This window comes from Rutilus rutilus (genome assembly GCF_951802725.1).
Source record: "Rutilus rutilus genome assembly, chromosome: 18".
NCBI classification, from domain to species: domain Eukaryota; kingdom Metazoa; phylum Chordata; class Actinopteri; order Cypriniformes; family Leuciscidae; genus Rutilus; species Rutilus rutilus.
The window spans coordinates 32312279-32335475 of NC_140231.1; the positions used below are offsets into that span (position 1 = coordinate 32312279).

The window sequence follows — 23197 nt, forward strand, 5'->3', positions numbered from 1 at the left end:
CAGCTGAATGATCTCACTCCAGAATGAGTGTGCAGATGTTCTCTGAGAATTTGTTTGGATGTGAAACTCTTTCGACACTGAGAGCATGAGAACGGTCTTTCTCCAGTGTGAATTCTCATGTGTACATTAAGGCTTTTTTTCTGTCTGTAACTCTTTCCACACGCAGAACAGGTGAAAGATCCTTTAACTCCAGGTCGTTTCTGTGTGAAATTCTTTTCAGTCTGTGAAATTATGTTTCCATCTTCATTTGTGAAATGCTGTTTGTCTTCATTCACTTCCATCGAGTCTAAAATCAACATTAAAATCCCATGGTTCAATTGAAGACGGACAAATTAGAAACAAAATCAGGAATCCCAAAATGAGCAAAATCCAGTTTACTACTGAGTCTACAAGTATCTAGTTTTGGATGTTATTGTTATACGTCGATTTTTCATCTTAATGTTCCTCATCAGTCATTAAAGAGAATGAAGGAAAACACCAACCTATTTGTTCCTCTGTATCTTCATCTTTTATTCTGCAGGGTTCTTCCTTAATCTCCATCTTTACAATAGTATGTCAGTAGTTTCTCCTGGAGTAATTCCTCCTGCTTGCTTGCTTCTTCTCCTGTGGGAAGATGGGAATATTCCCCAGCATTTAAACTCTCATGAACGGCTGTGGGAGCTTCACTGACTGAAGGAGTGAATTGTGGTCGTTGTTGCTCATTTAGCAGATGATCATCACCCTTACAATCACTCTCAGTTAACCAGCTTTAAGTGTTTTCCTCAAACAACTGTTTAGAAACAATTAAACTCCTCTGGCTGATTTTCATGTTGCTCTTTTTGCATTTGTTAAATAAAATGAAAACACAATTCAGAATGTTCACAATTATCAATCCTTCAATTCAGTTCAGAAAGAAGCTGAAAGAATATTTATGAGGGTTTATTACTGTAATCATTGATTAAACGTGTGAATGTGTGCAAATTAGAGACGGAATCGTTTGAGATTGAGATTCAGAGATACAGCCATTTAACTTAAAAACTGCAGTTCTGTGTTCAGATTGTTGCATAATTTACAGGAAAGCAGAATGCAAGGTCAAAACTGAATTTCAAACATTTCTTTGTTATATGTTATGTCTAAAATTAAAGTATAGAGTGGTGCAGGTATGACGTCAAAGCCCCGCCCACTGGTTCTCTAGAGATTTTTCACCAAGAACGCATGTAAATCTTCTATGTGCTTAGCTTAAGCAAGGGCAAGAAGCAAAGCAGTTTTGAAAGAGAGCTCCTTCGATAGATGCCAAGGGCTTGAACGGGGGTAAAGAGAGAGCCTTCAGAACCAGCGCTAGGTAAAGTCTGGCTTTCCAGTAGCTCAAACAGTCGAGCGTTGCCGCTTGCGACGCCAAGGTCATGGATTCGATTACCAGGGAAAGCAAGAACTGATAAGAATGTAATTGTGTACCTTGAAATGCAATGTAAGTCACTTTGGATAAAAACATCTGCCAAAATGCATAAAATATAGATCCACCTCTGCCCTCCCAATCCGATCTCACAGCAATTCATATGAATTTTCAAGGTGGCTAATTCGTACGAATTCATTCAATCTCACTCGTACAAATTCGTACGTTTTTTTGCTAAATCGCACATATTTTACGAGTTGCCCAATTCGTACGAATGACCTACACCTGACCCCGCCCCCAAACCTACCCATCATGTGGGTTTAGACAAATCGTATGAATTGAAACGGGTGAGGTCATACGAATTCGCCACCTTTTACCGACTCGTACGAATTGATCGTGAGATAACGTTGGCCCTCCGGAAGCGGTCCAAAATCATCCATACAGACTAAGGGTAAAGCCTCCACTCTCCGTGAGGAATCCCGCTCCTCGAAAGCTTGTCCGCTTGTCATGTCATTCTTGCTCGTCACGAATAGATCCACCTCTGCCCTCCCAACCTGATCTCACAGCACAGTGGCTAATTCGTACGAATTCATGCAACCTCACTCGAACGAATTCGTAAGTTTTCTGCTAAATTGTACATATTTTACGAGTTGCCCTACTTGTATGAATTTGTACGAATGACCTACACCGGGTAACCTGGACCCAGGTGGCAAACTGATGAGGCAGACGCCATTAGTCCCAGAAGCCTCTGAAATTCCCTCAAGGGAACAGACCAGCCCAGTCTGAAGAGATGAGATGGTCTAAAGTAAACCAGAGAATGTCTAGCCCCATAGACTCCCATTCAATCTGCACTCATGGGTGATCGCCCCCAGTGGAACTCTGGTGGAACTACAACTACAATTTGGTACAATAGGACTTAAAGGGATACTCCACTTTTTTCGGAAATATGCTCATTTTACAACTCCCCCAGAGTTAAACAGATGAGTTTTACCGTTTTAGAATCCATTCAGCCGAACTCCGGGTCTGACGGTACCACTTTTAGCATAGCTTAGCATAGATCATTGATTCAGACGAGTCCAGTAGCATTTCTTTCAAAATGACCAAAGAGTTTCAATATTTTTCCTATTTAAAACTTGACTCTTCTGTAGTGTTGGATTACATTTTTATTAAAAGTTTAATTTAGTTTTTCCACTGCAATAGTATATAAACTGATAAAGTTTAGTAGACTGATTTCAGATGATTATTGAGTCTCCAGCAAAGAGTCTCCTTTCCTGCCAGACCTGTTTTCTCTATTGTGTTTTAAATAAGTCAGATCACTTGATTCTCACCTTTCGGAGCCCAGACGTTGAGTCGTTAGGTTGATTGACTTTCACCTATTGTCTTTAATGGCTCTGGGATGGCTTTTGGAATTGGAGTTCCTGGCCAGTATCAGCATGTGAATAGTTATGCTGATTCAATTGGACTCAGAGTAGGGTGTGTTCCCACTTCATTTGCATGCTTTATTCAGAGTTCCCGCCTCTATGTAATCCCTCCCCCTTGGAATGTATATAACTACAATGCAAACTGTATATACTTTAGACTGATTTGGGAAGAACTGCAGCCGCGTCAACGCAAAGTCCTCAATAAAGAAAAACTTTGTTTGAACGTGATCCCCAACGTCTCCTGGTCTCTTGCTTCGACGAAGAAAAAGGTTTTCAACAATTTGCTGCCGCGACCCGGATGGAGAAGAAGGAAACTCAAAGAAACTTCAAGCTCAAAGATCTCAACAAAGCTGACTGAGTTCCAGACTGAATCTTCTGAATCCAGATTGAAAACTTCAAGCTCCAAAAAAGATCTCAAAGACTGAATTTTTCCAGACGGAATCTTTCTCTACAAATGAAAGACTCTGTGAGTTTCACTCCATTTCAAAGAACCTTTGCAGACCAGTACAAAAATGTTTTTCCTCTGCGCCGTTCAGAGAAGTAGTTAACAAACAGCTGTAGAGTTTGGTTAACTAAAGATAAGCCTCTAAAGTTTGCTTTTAGAGATGAAATTTACCCTCTGTTGTTGGCAGGGAAGATTAACAGTTACATGTTAATATTGTGTGTTTGCTCTTGCTAGAGAAGACCTATCCTCTGTAAGCTAGAGAAGAGTTAGCGTCATGTGCTAATAAGATTGTACCCTCTGTTTGGTAAGACAGTAGAGAGAAGTTTTTTAGTGTTTGTTTGTGGTAACAGAAATTCACAAAATGTTTAGGAAAAGTACTAGACAGATTACACCTTTTTGGACAGATAGTGAATTCAAGTCTTTGTTATCAGAGCACATGGACTCCATCGTGACTGAGCCAGTCAGATTGAATTTAACAAAGAAATTTGGCATTGATCCAGAAAAAGTGTGGTCAGTTGAAGATTGTAAGAAGGTACTAGGAGAAAGTATTCGCAAGAAAAATGTCAAAGGCATTATCTTCTGTCACAGAGAATTTAGCTTATCCATTGCACAAGAACAAGCTTGTTGTATTGATAAGTTGAAAGATCAGATCAAACAATTGCAGACTCAGGTGTCCTGTCTCAAGACAAACGTGGGCCATAACAAAGCCTCAACCAAATGTGATTTAGAAGACCAACAGTCAGATGAAAGCTATCCTGATTTACAGTCTTTTGATAGTATAGAGGACAAGGTCAATGCAGATGTAAATGCAGATGTAAATGCAGTTGAAGTGTGCGTAGCTAGACAAAAGCCTCAGGGAAAAGGTATTGATACAGTTCCATTTGCAAACCCCATATTGCAGCCACAAGCAGTCAAAACATCTTTAGGTCCTAAAGATATTGAGAGAATTGCTGAAAGTTTGCCATCAGTGCAAAGAAATTTTTCTGAGTTTAGGAGAGAGTTGTCCAAAAAGATGCGGCTCTATGATATGACTCTAGCTGAAGTCACTCAGCTAATATCACAGATCTTGACTGAGTCAGAATTAAATGATTTTGAAAGTGCTGTAAACAATTCTGAACTGCAACAAGCCAGTAAAGATGAATTGAGAGAGGAAGTTCTGAAAATTTTAAAGAACATTGTTGGACCGAACGTGGACTGGTCAAAAATAACCAATTGTGTACAGAAGAAGGGTGAGACTGTTTGTGAGTACACAGAACGATTCTGTCAGATCGCTGCCGTTTACAGCGGAATTGCCGACACTCCAGAAAAGGTGTTAGGTCATAATGGTCCTTTGGTTCGCACATGGTTTCAATGTCTTTTGCCAGAACACAGAAAGGCGTTGCCTTACTTAAACATCACATGGTGTACGAGAACCCTGCAAGACAACTTGGACAGTTTAGCTATTTGGGAAAGAGACTCTGATGTCAAAGAGAGAGTAAGAATTGCAGCAGTTTCCGTTATGGTCAACTCAGAGAAGCCAAAGAAACGCAAAAGTCCTAGAGAAGCCAGTTGTTCTTACTGTGGCAAGCACGGACATTTTGGAAATGAATGTAGAAAAAACAAAAATAACTTAAGACAAGTTAACAATGTTATGCAGCTCTTACTACATTTGTTTGCTACTTTAAAGCAACCCCTCCCCTCGTCATTGGACTCGTGGCTAAGCTTTTTGAGGTGTTAACCATTTGGGCTGTGATTGCTTAATCTCCCCAGTAACTCACAACAAAGATGAAAGACTTAGTGACTGTCACAGCCTTTGTTTGGGGGACATTAAGTAAGACTCACAGCCTTAAATGTTATGCCATAGAATATTGCAGTCAGACAACCATCCTCTGTTAATGATGTTTATTAAGACTGATGTTTCACTGGAGAATGGAAATGTGCCAATTTTCTCACACACTGTACAGTGTGTACACAACACAGGGACAGGTAGGACACGGACAAGTGGGGTGCCCTGGGAGGAACTGACGCAACAGGCTTCGGGGGTGAACCCAGGGTGAAGACACTACCTCATAGGCCTTTCCCGATTTAGTCCATCCTTACCTCACTGGTCCATAGGTGTCAAATAAATTAAGAAATAGGGAAAGAATGAAACGACAACAGTAGACTCTGAAAACGATAGAACCATAGTGTTTAAACTGCTACAACCGTAGTGTTTGAAGAAATACTGCTCTCTGTTTTTCTTTCTTACAGTGTGCAGATAAAACTTGATGGCTGTCCCGAGATCTATATGCAAAGACCTCCTCACCTGCATATGAAGCCACAACCTCAAGAAGACAACCAGACCTACTGCTGAACAAACTATCACCAAAGAAAATGAAAAATACACAACGCAGAAAATTCACGGACCCTAGTTGCATGTTTTGTTTCTGTGTCAGCATGCAATTACAGATGAACAACACAGAGCAAGTTATATGTGCCTGTAACTTTTTCAAGTTACAAGAATGAACTTTTAAGTGTACTTTGATAAAAGTTAGACTTAAAACCACTATACGATCAAATGACTTATGGAAGGATGAAGTCTATGCATGAATATTGCTGTTCTGCTGTTTCTTTGTTTTCTTGTGTTACTCGTATGTGTTGATGTCTTCGCAAGCAGAAACCTGGTGTAAAGCATCACCTCAGATTTCCATGAACAAGCCTCATGAGGGACGAGTCATCAGAGCGACTCTACGTGGGAAATGGACGCTACAGGAAACAGACTTCACAGCTATTCAGGCGCCATGGACTTTCAAGAATTCCACTCTTATGCTACATGGTTTTCTGTGTAATCATGTAGTTTATATGACATTTTACACCCTGCGTCGCAGGTGTCAACAGTTATGGTTTTGAGAAGAACTATGACACTCATGTAAATCAAGGACACAACACAGAATAAGTTACACGTGCCTGTAATTTACACAAGTTACAAGAATTAACTTTTAAGTGTATAAATTTGTATTTTTGTGAGAGTTATTAGAACTCTCAAAGGGGGAAGTGTTGGATTACATTTTTATTAAAAGTTTAATTTAGTTTTTCCACTGCAATAGTATATAAACTGATAAAGTTTAGTAGACTGATTTCAGATGATTATTGAGTCTCCAGCAAAGAGTCTCCTTTCCTGCCAGACCTGTTTTCTCTATTGTGTTTTAAATAAGTCAGATCACTTGATTCTCACCTTTCGGAGCCCAGACGTTGAGTCGTTAGGTTGATTGACTTTCACCTATTGTCTTTAATGGCTCTGGGATGGCTTTTGGAATTGGAGTTCCTGGCCAGTATCAGCATGTGAATAGTTATGCTGATTCAATTGGACTCAGAGTAGGGTGTGTTCCCACTTCATTTGCATGCTTTATTCAGAGTTCCCGCCTCTATGTAATCCCTCCCCCTTGGAATGTATATAACTACAATGCAAACTGTATATACTTTAGACTGATTTGGGAAGAACTGCAGCCGCGTCAACGCAAAGTGCTCAATAAAGAATAACTTTGTTTGAACGTGATCCCCAACGTCTCCTGGTCTCTTGCTTCGACGAAGAAAAAGTTTTCAACAGTAGTTAAACCGTGTACTAAGATCGACGGAAAATGAAAAGTTGCGATTTTCTAAGCTTATATGGCTAGGAACTACTCTCATTCCGGCGTAATAATCAAGGAACTGTGCGGCCGTACCATGGGTGCAGCAGGCGTAGTGATATGACGCAGCGCCTAAAAATAGTCCCCAGCTCGGTAACTTCTTCCAACGTGACCGGGACTAAGTTTGTCTAACCTATTAGACCTATTTTCAGGCGCTGCGTCATATCACTACGTCGATCTTAGTACACGGTTTAACTACAGAAGAGTCAAGTTTTAAATAGGAAAAATATTGAAACTCTTTGGTCATTTTGAAAGAAATGCTACTGGACTCATCAGAATCAATGATCTGTGCTAAGCTATGCTAAAAGTGGTACCGTCAGACCCGGAGTTCGGCTGAATGGATTCTAAAACGGTAAAACTCAACTGTTTAACTCTGGGGGAGTTGTAAAATGAGCATATTTCCGAAAAAAGTGGAGTATCCCTTTAATAGGAAGTGCCAAGGCTCTCCGTAGACGGGCTCTGTCTAAACACTCTCATCGCAACCCAGTCAAAACACACACCCAGATTTGTTAGCCTATATAACAGTGATTCTCAAAGTGTGGTACACAGAGGAATCACTGAATTAAATATAAATTAATGCCACGGTTGGAAGATGATATAATGAACAGTTCAACGAAACTGCTATTGTGGCTTCAATCTGGCAAAAGAAGTGCGTATCAGGGGTGTGTTTCCCGTTCAACGACGTAATTCGATGCTTAACTACCATAGAACGATGCATCATTGAAGAAATCAATTGGCTAGTCTCATTACATTATTGCCGCAAATTGGTCGTTCAACCACGTTGGTTGTTTGAGATCGAATTAATGCTGGATTTTTTGCTATAAATTACACACATGGCATCTGAGGACTATTTCTCATTTTTCTTTATTTCCAGGCTCGTTCTTATAGTAAGCACATTCACACTCTTCAAAAAAATTAGGTTGTACTGAATGTCAGCTTGCTTATTTGTCTCAAGATAAGGATTCATTGAGTCCACATGTCATGCAAACAAGAAACTCTGCTTCTAACCACAGGTCAAGAGCATAAATGTTCGTTATAACTATGGTTTCGGGAAACACAGACTCGTTGAACTATGCTGATAACGACGGAATTTGAGACCATATTTGGCTACTAACGAGGCTTCGGGAAAGGCATAATAAACATTCGCAAACAGCAACATTTTGAGCTGAATAGTTAGGCCTACTACTCTATTTTAATATTGCCCATTATGGTGGTACTTGGGGAGCCAAACATTTTCTGAGGTGGTACTTGGTGTAAAAAGTTTGAGAACCACTGTTATAGACAGACTCGGGGGGAACATGTTTTTCTGCATACTCAAGTGTATTGGCTAATTTTAGCCCATCGTTCAGATGATTAAGAATGCGCATACCGCTTGCTCTGAGGAGAAAGCACCGCATCTACACACTTTGAGAATGAGCGCTGGTCTTAAGGCCAGCCCAAATGGGAGCACTGAATACTGGTATGCTGTGCCCTTGAAAGCGAATCTCAGGAAACGCCTGAACTCTCAGAAAAAAATGGTACAAAAGCTGTCACTGGGATGGCATCCTTAAAAAAGGTTCTAATATGTACCATTTAGGTACTAATATGTGCACTTTTGGCACCAATATGTACCTTTGAGGTACTAATATGCACTCTTTACTAATAACACTGTTTTTTCAACATTTAAAACCAGCTTCAAAGCACAAAACCTTTCTCGAATTATCAAATGCAGATTGAAGTAAAATTGAATAAAGTAAATAATAATGGCCCCAGCACAGATCCTTGGGGGACTCCCTTAACAACCTTGATTAAATCTGACTGAACAATTTCCACCTGAACACATTCTTCCCTTTAAATATGCAGCAAACCACAGAACTACATTATTAGATATTATTTAGTTTGATCAGTGGTCTCTATAAAGGCTGATCAGAAAAGCCGATCTGATGACGCAAAACTCGCGAGGCAATTTTTCTATGCACAGCTAAAATGACTTTACTACATTCACTGGTTTGGCAGTTCTGCAAGATGGCTGAAAAGGACAATACATTTGCAATAAATCTTTGCAGAGAGCAGAGACATTGCAATGACATCAACCCAACAGCAAGAAACTAGGGCTGTGATATTTTAGTGCATTTCTTTCATCAAACTTAACGTCCAAATCATGCAGAGCAGTGATTGTCGAAAAGTACAGTCTATTGTTGCTAAACTGCAGGACGTACTCGATAAAGGCAGTACCTTTAAAATAACTTAAAATAACTTTTAAAAATAACGTTAAGCATTATTAAAACTGCATTAAGCCGTGAAAGTGATACTGTTCCTCAAGTGGCTTTTGTGTGTGTGCGCTCTGAGATGGAGTGGAACACGAAGAAGCAAGTGAACATTGAGCTTTGGGTTCGCACCTTAACACTTAAAAACACACAGAAAAGTCTCAAAATGGCGGCTTGGTGAGTAATCCCTTAAAGGAACACTTCGACTTTTTGGGACTTTAGCTTATTCACCGTATCCCCCAGAGTTAGATAAGTCCATACATACCTTTTTCATCTCCGTGCGTGCTTTAAGTCTGTTTGACGCACCCACCGCTAGCCTAGCTTAGCACAAAGACTGGATGTAAATGGCTACAGCTAGCATACTAATCCCAATAAGTGACAAAATAATGCCAACATTTTCCTATTTACATGTTGTGATTTGTATAGTCACAGTGTGTACAAATAACAAGGTCATATGAGACACAGACATTTTTTAAACGTTTAAATACTGGGAACTATTTTCTCAGAAGGCGAAGCACTGCTACTTGGGCGGAGTGATGAGCGCAGCACCCGAGAAGCGCCGTTCCGTCAACAAAACCAACGTGACTAGCTAGTAGCGAACGTGATTCGTGATCATGGCTGACTTTGATGAATTGTCAGAGGATTTTTATTTGGTATCAAACCAAGATCCAGAACCATATCGTTTTGAGCCAGAATACACAGACGAGGAGTTACAAACTTTGGAAGCTGATAGACAATGCCGAACAGACTGAGGTCGAGGGGAGAATCAGAACTGGAGTAGCCTACTATTTCACAAACACGGTCACGGTTTCTCAAAAATGAAAACTGCCCATACCACCCTCCAATTCATTATAAGTTGAAGGCTTCAGTCCTGAAAGTTACCTTTAGCGCCGCTTATTTGTTACTGGGGCGATAGAGCGCGTTTGTGACAACACAATACTAACATTACAGGGGATACATGGAGCCCGGGAACAACTGTAATATATAGTGAGCACCCTATTCATGTAATAGTGTCACGAAGGTTACATTACATCTAACGTTAGCTAATGGCACTGTAACAGTAGGCTAGTCATCTAAAAACATAACGGAACACTTACCGCAGCCGCAGGTGATCCACTTTGTCCTGTCTTTACTATCGATGGGATGGCCGTAACGTTATCCTTCAGCACATGTTTCATGCTCCGTGTGGCAAATTAAATTTTTTCAAAATAGTCGTCCTCAGTGAAATGTTCTGAGCAAACGCGATAGTCCTTGATGATGTCTACAGGTGTTATTGGATCTATATCCAGAGCAAGTATCCATTGATTCATCAGGTCAGCGTTTTTGGTTGGAATTCCCCCGTTTATTGTCGCAGCTCTTTACAATACAGCGAACACCCATGATTGTAAACTTTGCATTTACTATCTAGTAATTGCTGACTCTATTACTCCAACTCTGAGCGAACTCTCTGCTCCTCACCACGGCGCTTCTCGGGTGCTGCGCTAATCACTCCGCCCAAGTAGCAGTGCTTCGCCTTCTGAGAAAATAGTTCCCAGTATTTAAACGTTTAAAAAATGTCTGTGTCTCATATGACCTTGTTATTTGTACACACTGTGACTATACAAATCACAACATGTAAATAGGAAAATGTTGCCGTTATTTTGTCACTTATTGGGATTAGTATGCTAGCTGTAGCCATTTACATCCAGTCTTTGTGCTAAGCTAGGCTAGCGGTGGGTGCGTCAAACAGACTTAAAGCACGCACGGAGATGAAAAAGATATGTATGGACTAATCTAACTCTGAGGGATACGGTGAATAAGCTAAAGTCCCAAAAAGTCGAAGTGTTCCTTTAAACACTCATGTCTAAAGTGAACATAAACAAGTGAAATAAGTTGAATGTGTAACAGTATATTGGAACATATTGGCAAAAGAGCTGCTACATGACTGAATTTAATAGAGGAAACTGCGAAAACATGAGCGATTATCGGTTTAAAATAAAAGTGTGTAGTGAAAAACTCAGTAGTGTTCTTTACAACTTACCAAAGATCCAGTGATCCATGGATATTGACATGCAGCCAGGAATCGTGTTTCCTAACATTTATGTGTGGCTGATTTTGACGCCAGGGAAATACATAAAGATAATTTGCTTGTGAACGCTTTATATAAATACAATAAAGGTAGGTCTAAATTCGGGTAATCACTTATATCAATGTTAAATATATCGTCCAGCCCTAAAACTTGAATAGTTTTTGCCCGTGTTTATTTAAAAACATACAATTATTCAGAAGGTAAATATTTAATTGATGAGTTTTCAATGCAATATATAGGGAATGATTTTATCCCAAAATTCAACATATTGACAAAATAACTGCAAATCCACTTTCACAAATCAAAATTCCCAACTAATTTTAGCGAATTATCCAGCTTTTGACATTTAAATTTAATTATTTAGCAGACACTTTTATCCAAAGCGACTTAAAAATGAGGAAAACAATAGAAGCAGTTAAACTAACAATAGGACAAAAATATGTAAATGATATGACCCTTCCCAGTTTAATCTTATGCAGTGTTAAAAATAAAAAAAAAATGATATAGAAGAGGAAAGAAAGAGTTAGTATTAATGGATCAAGTGTTGCCGAAAAAGATGTGGAGAGAGTTTCACCCAATTATCTAATCTACAGACCCAAAAGAAAAAACATTTTGATTAATCTGAATGTCAAATTACTTACTTGTAAATGTATTATTTGTAAGTGATGGATCTGAACATGAACTTTGATCATAAGACAACTTCGGCCAATGTTTTTTTCTTATGAGTACGGTTTCTCTCCAGTATGAACTCTCTGGTGTGATTTTAAGACACTGGATGTAATAAACGTCTTCTCACAGTCAAAGCACATATAAGGTCTCACACCAGTATGAATACTCTCATGCACTTTTAAATGTACCAGTTGTGAAAAACACTTTCCACAAAAAGAACAAACGTGAGGCTTTACGCAACAGTATGAGTTTTAAGGTGTGCTTTTAAGCTTGATGCCAAAACAAAGGATTTCTCACACCGATCGCAGCTGAATGATCTCACTCCAGAGTGAAAGTGCATGAGATCTTTGAGAGCACTTTTTCCACACTGAGAGCATGTGTACAGTTTTTGTTCAGCGTGAGATCTCACGTGCGCATTAAAGCGTCCCTTCCGAATAAAACTCTTTCCACACTCAGTGCATGTAAAAGGCTTCTCTCCAGTGTGAGATATCATGTGTCTCATCAGGTTTGCTTTGTGCCCGCAACTCTTTCCACAGTGAGAGCATGTGAACGGTTTTTCTCCAGTGTGAATTCTAATGTGCACATTTAAATCCTCTTTGCGACTGAAACTTTTTCCACAGTGAGTGCATGAATAAGGCTTTTCTCCAGTGTGAACTCTCAAGTGCACCTTCAGGTGTCCTTTCTGAATGTAACTCTTTCCACACTGAATGCATACATAAGGCCTCTCTCCAGAGTGAGATGTCATGTGTGTCTTAAGGTGTGCTTCATGTATGAATCTCTTTCCACACTCAGTGCAGGGGAACGGTTTTTCTCCAGTGTGAATTACCATGTGGCTGGTAAGTTGTGATTTATATGTGAAAGTCTTTCCACAATCAGAGCAGGTTAAAGATCCTTTGACTCCAGATTGTTCAGCTTGTTTTTCTGTGATATTCTCTTCAGCCTTTGTAACGACTGCATTTCCATCTTCATTTTTGAAATGATTAGGTGTTTGAAACTGATGTTTGTCTTCATTTTTATCTGTCAGATCTCCATCTTCAGTTGTGAAATGATGGTGTTTGACTTCATTCACTTCCATCTGGTCTAAAATTAACATATTAAATTAAAATTTAACGAGAAACAAAGAAATAAAGTTCATTCTTAAGCCCTGTGCACACCGGGACAATTATCGTGCGCACTCTTCACGGACATTTAGCGCCTTGTGACTAAATAAAAGACACCAATGTGAGCATGCACACTGACGCGCAAAACGGCAGGCGTAAAAAGTGTAATTAAATAAATAAATAAAGCGCCTCGGGTTGTTTTTTTTCTGGTTTGACGCGGCGCGTTAAAAAAACTGTCCGACCAATGAGATTAGCGCTTTTGTTCACGTGCCTGGAGCTACTGAAGTTATAGTACTATAATAAATATTATGTCTATGGTGCTTGCTCAAGCAAAAATAAAAACGGTCTTGCCGAGCACACATTGATAGAAGACGATGACGAAGAGGAAGTAAGTAGACGAAAAATAAGATGCAACGAGGCAAGATGAATGTAGAGCTGCTGGTTTCTTTGGTGTCTGAAAACAAAGAACTTTATGACAAATGTCACAGCGACTACAAAAATCTCGATAAGTGGGAGTTGTTATGGAGAGGAATTACAGATCAAATAGGATTCTGGGAGTGAATTTGCACGTTCACTTGGCGCATCGCCAGAGCCGGCCCTCCCTATACGAGAACTAAGCGGCTGCTTAGGGGCCCCGCCGTCCACTAGGGTTTTTTTACATTCGTCCACTGATTTCTGTGAATGAATGTAAAACTAAATGTATATTGCAGCACAGGGTGAAGTCAGTATATATGTTAACGACGATTTGAGACAAATATAATGTAAATTTAATATAAAACTATGCAAATGGCGTGGCAGGACTTTGAACAAGGTCCTGAGCCGTTGCTGGGCGCCGCGGACAGACGCCGCCGGTGTGTGTACACTCATAGAGGATAATGTGTTTGAATTTTAAAGACGTGGCGCTGCGCTTTTCGTCCGGTGTGCGACACACTAAGTATGCCACTTAATACTGTAAGACTTTGAATATTAAAGTGCAAATTATCACCTGGCCACTCTTGTGGGTTGGCTACTATTACAATTTAAAACCGTAGAAAGGTAAAAACATGCCAGGCAGACATTGATGCAAGCAACACAGCTACAACTAGTGACACTGATAATCTGTGTGTTTTGTAGTCTGCGAATAATCAAGCATTGACAATAGTCAATCATATTGGTGGCACCATGGGCCCCCACATAAGATTCTGCTAAAGGCCCCATGTAAAGGCTTGGGCCGGCCCTGCGCATCGAAAATCGCTTGGTATGAGCACAAAGACACGCCGAAAAATGTCTCCAAAAACGCTGGCGATAAGCACGCACGATAATTGTCCCGGTGTGCATGAGGCTTTAATGTAGCACAAATCTAGTCTTCAAAGAGAATGAAGGAAAACACCAACCTATTTGTTCCTCTGTATCTTCATCTTTTATTCTGCAGGGTTCTTCCTTAATCTCCATCTTTACAATAGTATGTCAGTAGTTTCTCCTGGAGTAATTCCTCCTGCTTGCTTCTTTTTCTCCTGTGGGAAGATGGGAATATTCCCCAGCATTTAAACCTGCTGACCACAGCTCTGCAACCAGCACAAAATCCCTTTCACTGGCCTTTACCTGGACTGTTCCCTGCTGGTAGATTGACCTGCCTAACTCAACCTTTTTCATCTTTTTCATCAACATATGACCCATTAATACTCCAAATCCAGGATTTGGATTCGATCGAATATTGGGCTTTTTGACGGGATTCGGTTTCTGCCGAACCGAACCCTAGGCTTGCACTACGCTGGTTGACGTCACGCCGCCGTTGATTATGGGAAGGTATTTACGTAGGTGGACTGTTCGAATGCAGGAGGCTGTGAGAAAGTGAAAATGAAACTCGTGAGCAGAAAGTGTTGTTTGGCAGTACTTTCAATCAAAAGAAGGCGATTCAAGTCCAGCTACGTGTTCAATTTGCAATGCCGATTCGTCTCGTGGTGGCAAGGACCCTAAACAATACACAACATCGCCGCTGTTAAAACATTTGCATATGAAACATCCGAATCATATGAAAAATGCATATGAAAAATCATTTTTTTGTAAATTTGGAGTGCTGTCAATACAGAGAACAACGACAAAAATCGGTGATGCCTACACCGTGTTATCCTCTTTTTAAAATTTGCACCCTGTTGACTTCAATGGGGCAAGTACTAAACCTGCTTTTAGCCTCTTAACATCCTTGATGTGTCATTACAAGTGCACAGCTAATGTGAGTGATTCCTTCAGAGTGATTGAAGTCAACAGGGTGCAAATTTTAAAAAGAGGACAAATGTTGGTTTGTTTGCTTCTATGCTTCTATTGTTCTCCTCATTTGTAAGTCGCTTTGGATAAAAGCATCTGCTAAATGATTCAATGTAAATGTAAATGTATGACTGAGGCTCTGAGCCCCAGACTCTCTCTCTCTCTCACACACACACACACACAAACACACACACGCAAACAATCTGTGCGTGCCAAACTACCTAAATTATGATTTAAGCGGGCACTGAAGTTTATAGTCTAATCATCAAATGAGTTCCATATGACTATTATCTTTTAGCCCCACACTTTTCAGGGCTTCAAACCTCTAACAGTGGATGGGAAAGACGAAAAGAATAGGGTGATCATTTCTGAATGGAACGCATGAACCATTTCTTTCCTCCCTATAATTTGCTTTTTGGTGTCTGGCATAAATTATTTTGCGTATTTACGTTTGAGGGTAACAGGAAGTTGAGGTAAACTCAAGAGCGTGGTCTTCCAGCGTGTGCTGATTGACAATGGCGTCCTCCTCAGAACGCGTAAGTTATGAACGGCTTTTCATAAAGCCGTTTCATCACAGGTGCAATTTTAATGCCAACATTAAAATGGCAACTGCGATGAACTGCTCAGTGGAAGAGTGCAGTTTGGAGGTCGGAAATGTTGCAGGTAAGACAGCATAATGTCAGCTTCTCGTATGAATAGCGCTGTGTGGTGATTTTTTTAGATAACATTGAAAAAGTGAACAGCGTGGTGCAAAACAGAGTTGCCATACAGGAGACTTTTACTCCAGAAATGCCCTTAGTTCAACCGGTAAAAAAATGTTAGGGCAGCCAAGCATGAGCAAGTTTAAAGTGAGTGTTATAGCAGAGGCTGTAACAAGTGATGCAAGGATGGGAAGATCAGGAATGGCAGAAGGGGAAACATCACATGACATTAGGGACTTTCGCACCGGAGGAACCTTTTCATAGTTCCTAGAACTATTGGCGTAAGTTTCCGGTTTTTGGTGTGTTCGCACTGCAGGAACTAGGAACGATTTTAGTTCTAGGAACTAATTTAGCTCCTACTTCACAGTAGGGTCTAAACCAGCACTATAGGAACTATCCGTGACGTTTAGGGCTGTAATCAACCACAGAAAATCTTGGTCGACTGAAGTCCTGAAATTTTCGACTTAAAATGACGTTAGGAAAAAAAACACCAGATCGAAACACCAGATGATATAAACATAAATGATGGGAATTTGTAGATGGAAAAGCCTTCTGACTGTATCGTTGCACACAGTGTTTCTCCTGTTCGTCAGCGCTGTTTCATCTGCCTTTAAACTGGTTTAAATCACTGAGACATTTGTATTCTACGCTGAATTCAAGCGCTTCTCAATGGATCTCATGACCGAGACCGATCAGAGTAAACGCATCAGCTCTAAATGGTCCGTGTGGCGCGCGGTTCAAATGAGTTTCGTTCCGCTTTTGCCGCATAAAAATTATCTTGATATCGTTTTATCGGTAAAAAATTATATCGCAATAATTATCGTTATCGTTTTATCGCCCAGCCCTAATATATTATATTTTTTATGCTATTTTTAATAGCCTACACATCATTTTTAACATCATTTTAATATATATATAGAAAGTGCTTTCATCATAACATCTTTATTTTGAAAGTATTTAAAATACAGGCCAATAGTTACCTTTTATTTAACTTTACACCCATATGTGTGCATTATCACCTTTGTGAATGCATTCACTTTCAAAAACTCAAAGCAAGACCACGACCCCTTACTGAATCAACACACTTTAGCGGTTCGTTATTGGTTTTAATGTTATGTAAGGGGAATGTCCTTAATAAACACTAATCAAAGAAATATCATAACGTCTGTCCTCTTCTTTTAAAAGAACGTCAAGTGATGCGCTTGAACCATTACAATATTGAGTTCTGATTGGTCAATTCCTGTTACTTATAGTTCGTTAATTACCATATGTATATAGCCTAATTGTAATATTCCATTTGCATGATTAGTTTTACATAATAGCTGGTTAATCTAATGGGGGACGGTGGGGGGTTGTGGTTTAACAGAGGGGAAGTTTTTAGTCATCAGAACCCTGCTTACATTAGATATGATTTGCATGCATTAAAAATATGTTTAACATGTTTCATTTGCTCATCAAATAAAATGAAAACACAAATCATAATCTTCACAAATTGTAATGTGAAAAACCAGTCACGAGCGTAATGAACAGCATCAGTCGGTTCATTTCTGAGTGATTCACTTAATCAACTGCCCAGCAAACACAGAACGTTGGCACAACGTAGCCAACCTTCTAACAATGTTTTAACAACATGGCCAAAAGGTTGCTATAACTACGTTGTGTGGTGAAGTTGTTACAGCGTTGTCACAATGTTGACATTAAACCATCGTTCAGGGCCATTGCTTAAGGTTGTGCCTAGGGTGTCTTGACAACCACTGGACTACATAATGTACTCGTCACTGCCCTGAAGCGGGAAAATCAGCCTTTTAAATTCCAACCACCTGTTGTTGGGCTCATTGTGTTCTCATTCATCATCGAGCAAGGATACGTGAGTATTGCGTTTAGCCTAACAGTTACCTCAGCTATCAAACACAACCTACAGCTTTAATTTCTAATGTGATTAATGAAGCATCGCTCGCACTGTTTAGTTTTTCGTTTGATTTTTCCGCTATTTAGTCTCATTCGTTTCTTTGCTCCTCTGGATTTGTGGATATGTTTCCCCGGTGACACCTGCTCGGCTACTGTCTGCCATACAGACCCGGTTTTGTTCATTAAATGTTCTGATCTGCCTTTGCTTTTCATGTTTTATTTATTATACTTAAAATAAATGTGTATTCGGTTATTTTCATGTTTTTTTTTTCCACAAATGTATGACTTTTGGAAGTGCAATTTGATTATATGCAATTTTAATAAAGTTGAATTAACGAAACCTTCTGTCATTTTTACTCTTTAAAGTGTAGGCTACACTTGCAGGTGTTGATAGCCCCATTAAATAATATAGATAAACAATAAATGATAAAAAGTATATAATTATCTAACAAAATACACCATATAAAAATATTGTCAGAACGTCGTCTCTCAGTTGCTGAATGTCGCGCAACAACGTTGCTACAGCCCTGTCACGTCTTACAATTCTACGTTGTTACAATGTTGCGAGCACGTATACAGCGACGTTGCCATAGCAGAAATGCAACGTGCCAGAGACGTTGCCACAACGTAAATGTGTTTGCTGGGTGACTCGTTTAGTCGTTTGTCTAAATCTAAATAGATTTCTCCTAATAAATGATCAAATGAATGTACTCACAGTCTGAAAAACAGCAAGAGCAGTCAATGATGCTGCTTATGTTCCCTTCCCTCGCTCACTTCTCTTCTTCTCCTAGACTCGGATGTGTGTCATTGCCAGTGTTGCCAGATTGGGACAGTGATTTCCAGCCCAAAAGCTCACCAAAACCCGCCCACTACAAGAAAAAACCGCCCAAAATTTTACTGCCGCCAAAATAATATGATATAAATTCATTACCATGTCATTCAAGGTTGATAAGCACAATTTTTATCTCCTTAAAACAAAATAACAATGATAAAATAAAATAAAAAATAAAATTCCAGGAAAACAGATCAAAACAGGGCAATAATAAAGGAGAATTAGCCAATATGACTAAAATGTCCAGATGGACACTGTCAAAACGGCAATCAAGAAATGAACCGATTACTTTAACCCTCGGAAGTACACATTGCAGAACATAACGCAGAATTTAGCAGTCAAACTCATTCATCGTTGATTCAAACCTTTTTCAGCAGCTGTCAGGGTCGAGTATAGTGCAATCTGGATGGTGTAAAAGTTGCCGATGTCTGGGTTAGGTTAGTGTGCACATGGCCATGGACATATTTCACGTCCCATATTTCATTTAATTTCAAGTCATTCAACTGTGCTCTCCTCAGTTATTCACCATCTATCTCCCACCAGGTGTAGCCTACGTTTTTAGAGTTGCTCACTATCTTACTCTTACTGTGTAGATAAAACTTACTGTTTAGTAGGCTATAGCTAGCCTATCACTTTGACATTAGCGATCACTTGAATATACAGCTACAACTTATCGCGCTCAATCGCATCTGCCTGCTGATCACTGATTGGCTAAAAGTGCGTGCTCGTCGGTGATGTCAACACTAACGCCAGCTGACTCTGCATGGGCGCGCGTGTGTGTACAGTAATGTCATGATGACTGATTTTATGGACTACATGCACACTTTAGTTTAGTTTTTTAATCAATTAGACTTTAAAATGTAGATGTTTGAAAACCGCCGACCTGACCCCAAACCAGCCCAAATTTTGTCCACCCGCCCAAACCCTTTTTTACCCGCACAATCAAATTCAAAACCGCCCAATTGGGCGGGAACCCGCCCAATCTGGCAACACTTGCTTCGGTTGCTCAAGCGCCTCTGCTGGCGGAAACCAATCAATATTAAATTATCTAACCTTCATAGATTAAGATATTTATCTGTTATCTTGGCTTATATTAGACAAACACTGTTTATCCCGCCACATGTGTTTGATTTGGGATCATATATATAATAATAACACATTAAAATATTATTTTAGAAACAATATTTATTGAGGACAGTTGATTTACCATAAGAGCATTTTTGGTTATGACTATATTTAAACTTAAAATAACCACCAATGAGTAAGAAAATTCTGATGCTGATGATTTTAAAACAAGCTTATAGGGCTGTTGAGAACCAGAACTAAACTGACCTGAGCCTGAAGTTTAGATGCTTCCCTATTATAGATATGCATATTGCGCATCTTATGATCTTACTCATGCTTTTCACTTTTCATATAATCAACATAGATGAAATTTAAAAAACAATTATTTTATTTAAAAATTAATATGAAACTAAATCGTTTTCTTTAATGACCATAGGCTACAACACATAGGCCTATAGCCTACAGAGAAATTTATTATCGAATATTATTTTTCTCGATATGCCAATCCTTAATATTTGGTGTTTTAAATGCCTGTTTGAGATCTGTGAAAGTTTTAAAGCAGTCTTTTAGTGCCGCTTTCAGAGGGGTCACGTCTGTAACATTGTTTTTTTCCTCATAAATGCGCGCGAACACGCAAAATAAATATTTTATGTTCTGTGGAGAGCCAACCCTTCTTCATCCGGTGAGTAGGCTAGTATCACTCTTGGTTTGCGCAGTGTAATTCACAGAATTACTAAAAAATATTTTGCCACCTAAAAGTTAAAGATTTTTTGTGTCACGTCCGTAACCGTAACGCATGTGTATTTCCCTCATATTAAATATAAAACACATCTGTAGTCTGATATTTTTCTAATGTCTGGACTCCTTTATTAAGTGAGTATGGATATATAAACAGACGTTTCAATAGGCTATATTGGTATTAAATGCATTTTCTGAGCATTTATAATTTAAAGTAGGCTATTGACTGCAAATGTCACGTCCATAACGTTGGAGTTGGCCAATAGTAATTTAAAGATGTGTGGTAGCATTGGATATGGATTGGAAGTATAACTCTGGGAGTTGGAAGGTGTGTGTCGCGATTCTGCCTTCTCACACCGCGACACAGGTTCGTGGATCTGAGTGTCGCGATTTCGGTTTCATATCGCATATCGTTACAGCCCTAATAATCATAGATGACGCCACGGGTGTTTATTTAAAAGAAATAATGTAGCCTACGTTTGTATGTAGGCCTATAGGCAATATACAATACTTACTAAAATATAATTAATATTATTTTATTGCATTTGTTTTAGTTGTTTGAAGAGTAAAAAAGTTAAGTTGTAGGCTAGGCTACTAAAAGGAATAAAAAAAAAAAAATAGGGTCAGTCCTAAATTGACAGGGTCGGTCGGGTTACCGCAAACAAGAATATTTAAAGGATGGCCTTATTGAAAATGTGTAGGCCTACCAATTTACTCATAGAGCCACATTGACAACACTATGTCTCTGGGAAATAATCATACTAGCCCTTAAAATGTAAGATTTTTTTTTTTTTTTAAGGATATTGAAATATTTTTAATATGAGCTACAATTTTTACAGAAATGACCAAAATGTGTTTGTCTGAGAACCTTTTATAGATCTTTTATACACATACTTAACTGTAGACACTGAAATTACATATATGCTGTGTGTGTATGACAGTACAAATATTTTGAATGTCATGTTGAGTTGACAAACCGTTTCTTCATCCATGGTCTTGAAATGACTGAGAATGACAAACAATGCTGCCAGCTAGAGTCAAATGTAAATGTTCACTTTATACAGAAACACTGATTTACCCTGATGATGAGACACAGAATCTGCTTCAAACGAAGAGGGAGAATAAAAGCAATACAATAATTCACCTTTATTTGTGCTTGTTGAAAATGTTCATTTAGAGACCTTCAGCTTAATGCTTTTTCTTATGTCTCTGTAGACTAGATAATTGGGTGAAACTCTTTCCACATGAAGAGCACTTGTACGGTTTCTCTCCAGTGTGAACTCTCTGGTGTGTTTTTAAGTTGCCCGATGTAGTGAAGGTCTGTCCGCAGTCAGAGCACACATAAGGTCTCACACCAGTATGAACACGCTCATGATCTTTTAAATTCTTCAGTCGTGAAAAACTCTTTCCACAAAAAGAACAAAAGTGAGGCTTCACAGCAGCATGAACTTTAAGGTGTTGTCGTAAGCCTGATTCAAAAGCAAATGTTTTATCACACTGATCACAGCTGAATGGCTTCACTCCAGAGTGACGGAGCAGATGATCTCTGAGAGAATGTTTCTGACTGAAACGGTTTCCACACTGAGTGCATGTGAACGGTTTTTCTCCAGTGTGAATTCTCATGTGCACATTTAGTTGTCCTTTCTGAACGCAAGTCTTTCCACACTGAGTGCATGTATAAGGCCTTTCTCCAGTGTGAGATCTCATGTGTCTCTTAAGTTTTGCTTCATATTTGAAACTCTTTTCACACTCAGAGCAGGTTAAAGATCCTTTAACTCCAGTTTTTCCAGCTCGTTTCTGTGTGAAATTCTCTTCAGTCTGTGAAACGACTGTGTTTCCATCTTCATTTGTGAAATGCTGTTTGTCTTCATTCACTTCCATTGGGTCTAAAATCAGCATTAAATTCCCAAAGTTCAATTAAAGACGGACAAATTAGAAACAAAATCAGGAAGCCAAAAATTAGCAAAATCCAGTTTACTATCAAGTCTATCTAGTTTTAGATGTATTGTTATTCACATTTAGATATCAGTTTTCATCTTAAAGTGATAGTTCACCCAAAAATGAAAATTAGCCCATGATTTACTCACCCTGAGGTCATCCTAGGTGTATATGACTTTCTTCTTTCAGTCTCAGACGAATACAGTCGGTGTTAAGATTATAAAATGTCCTGGCTCTTCCAAGCTTTATAATGGCAGTGAATGATTGTTTCAGTTTTGAAGTCCATAAAAAGAATATTTCTCTTACACAAACGCATCGCTTCGGTTCAGGCGGCCTTTATTAACCCCCCGGAGCCGCGTGGAGCACTTTTATCATGGATAAATGCACTTTTATGGACTTCAAAACAGAAACAATCATTCACTGCCATAATAAAGCTTGGAAGAGCCAGGACATTTTATTATAAATTATAAGCTTTCATCTTAATGTTCCTCGTCAGTCATTAAAGAGAATGAAGGAAAACACCAACCTATTTGTTCCTCTGTATCTTCATCTTTTATTCTGCAGGGTTCTTCCTTAATCTCCATCTTTACAATAGTATGTCCGTAGTTTCTCCTGGAGTAATTCCTCCTGCTTGCTTCTTCTTCTCCTGTGGGAAGATGGGAATATTCCCCAGCATTTAAACTCTCATGAACGGCTGTGGGAGCTTCACTGACTGAAGGAGTGAATTGTGGTCGTTGTTGCTCATTTAGCAGATGATCTTCACACTTACAATCACTCTCAATCTTTTTTTTTTTTTTGCTCGAACA

At 39.2% G+C, this 23197-nt stretch overlaps 2 protein-coding genes across 3 annotated transcripts in view; both read right to left on the reverse strand.

Annotated features, from left to right (window-relative positions):
- Positions 1 to 631, reverse strand: part of LOC311277853 (uncharacterized protein) — a 32276-nt gene extending 31645 nt beyond the window's left edge. Inside the window, exon 1 of the mRNA XM_084388316.1 lies at positions 483 to 631. Within this exon, the coding sequence (XP_084244442.1) occupies positions 483 to 540 (58 nt within the window). The 5' untranslated portion in view covers positions 541 to 631. The remainder of the gene's footprint in view (positions 1 to 482) is intronic.
- A 10499-nt stretch (positions 632 to 11130) lies between these two features.
- LOC311277868 (uncharacterized protein) lies at positions 11131 to 22950 on the reverse strand. 2 transcript variants are annotated; one of them, XM_084388341.1, is made up of 3 exons: positions 22918 to 22950; positions 14339 to 14458; positions 11131 to 12945 (listed from the first exon to the last, which is right to left on the reverse strand). In XM_084388341.1, the coding sequence occupies exons 2-3, from the start codon at positions 14394 to 14396 to the stop codon at positions 12098 to 12100; spliced, it is 906 nt and encodes a 301-aa protein (XP_084244467.1). In that variant the 5' UTR covers positions 14397 to 14458; positions 22918 to 22950; the 3' UTR covers positions 11131 to 12097. The 2 variants fall into 2 exon arrangements, with proteins under 2 accessions (XP_084244467.1, XP_084244466.1); XM_084388340.1 differs by lacking the exon at positions 22918 to 22950 and adding an exon at positions 18534 to 19189.
- Between the last annotated feature and the right edge of the window lie 247 nt (positions 22951 to 23197).

Excerpts from the sequence above, each read along its gene's own strand:
- LOC311277868 (XM_084388341.1), bottom strand. The coding sequence starts at position 14,396 with ATGGAGATTAAGGAAGAACCCTGCAGAATAAAAGATGAAGATACAGAG. Across the intron at positions 12,946-14,338 it reads AGATACAGAGGAACAAATAG|ACCAGATGGAAGTGAATGAA; the intron begins GTTGGTGTTTTC and ends TGTTAATTTTAG.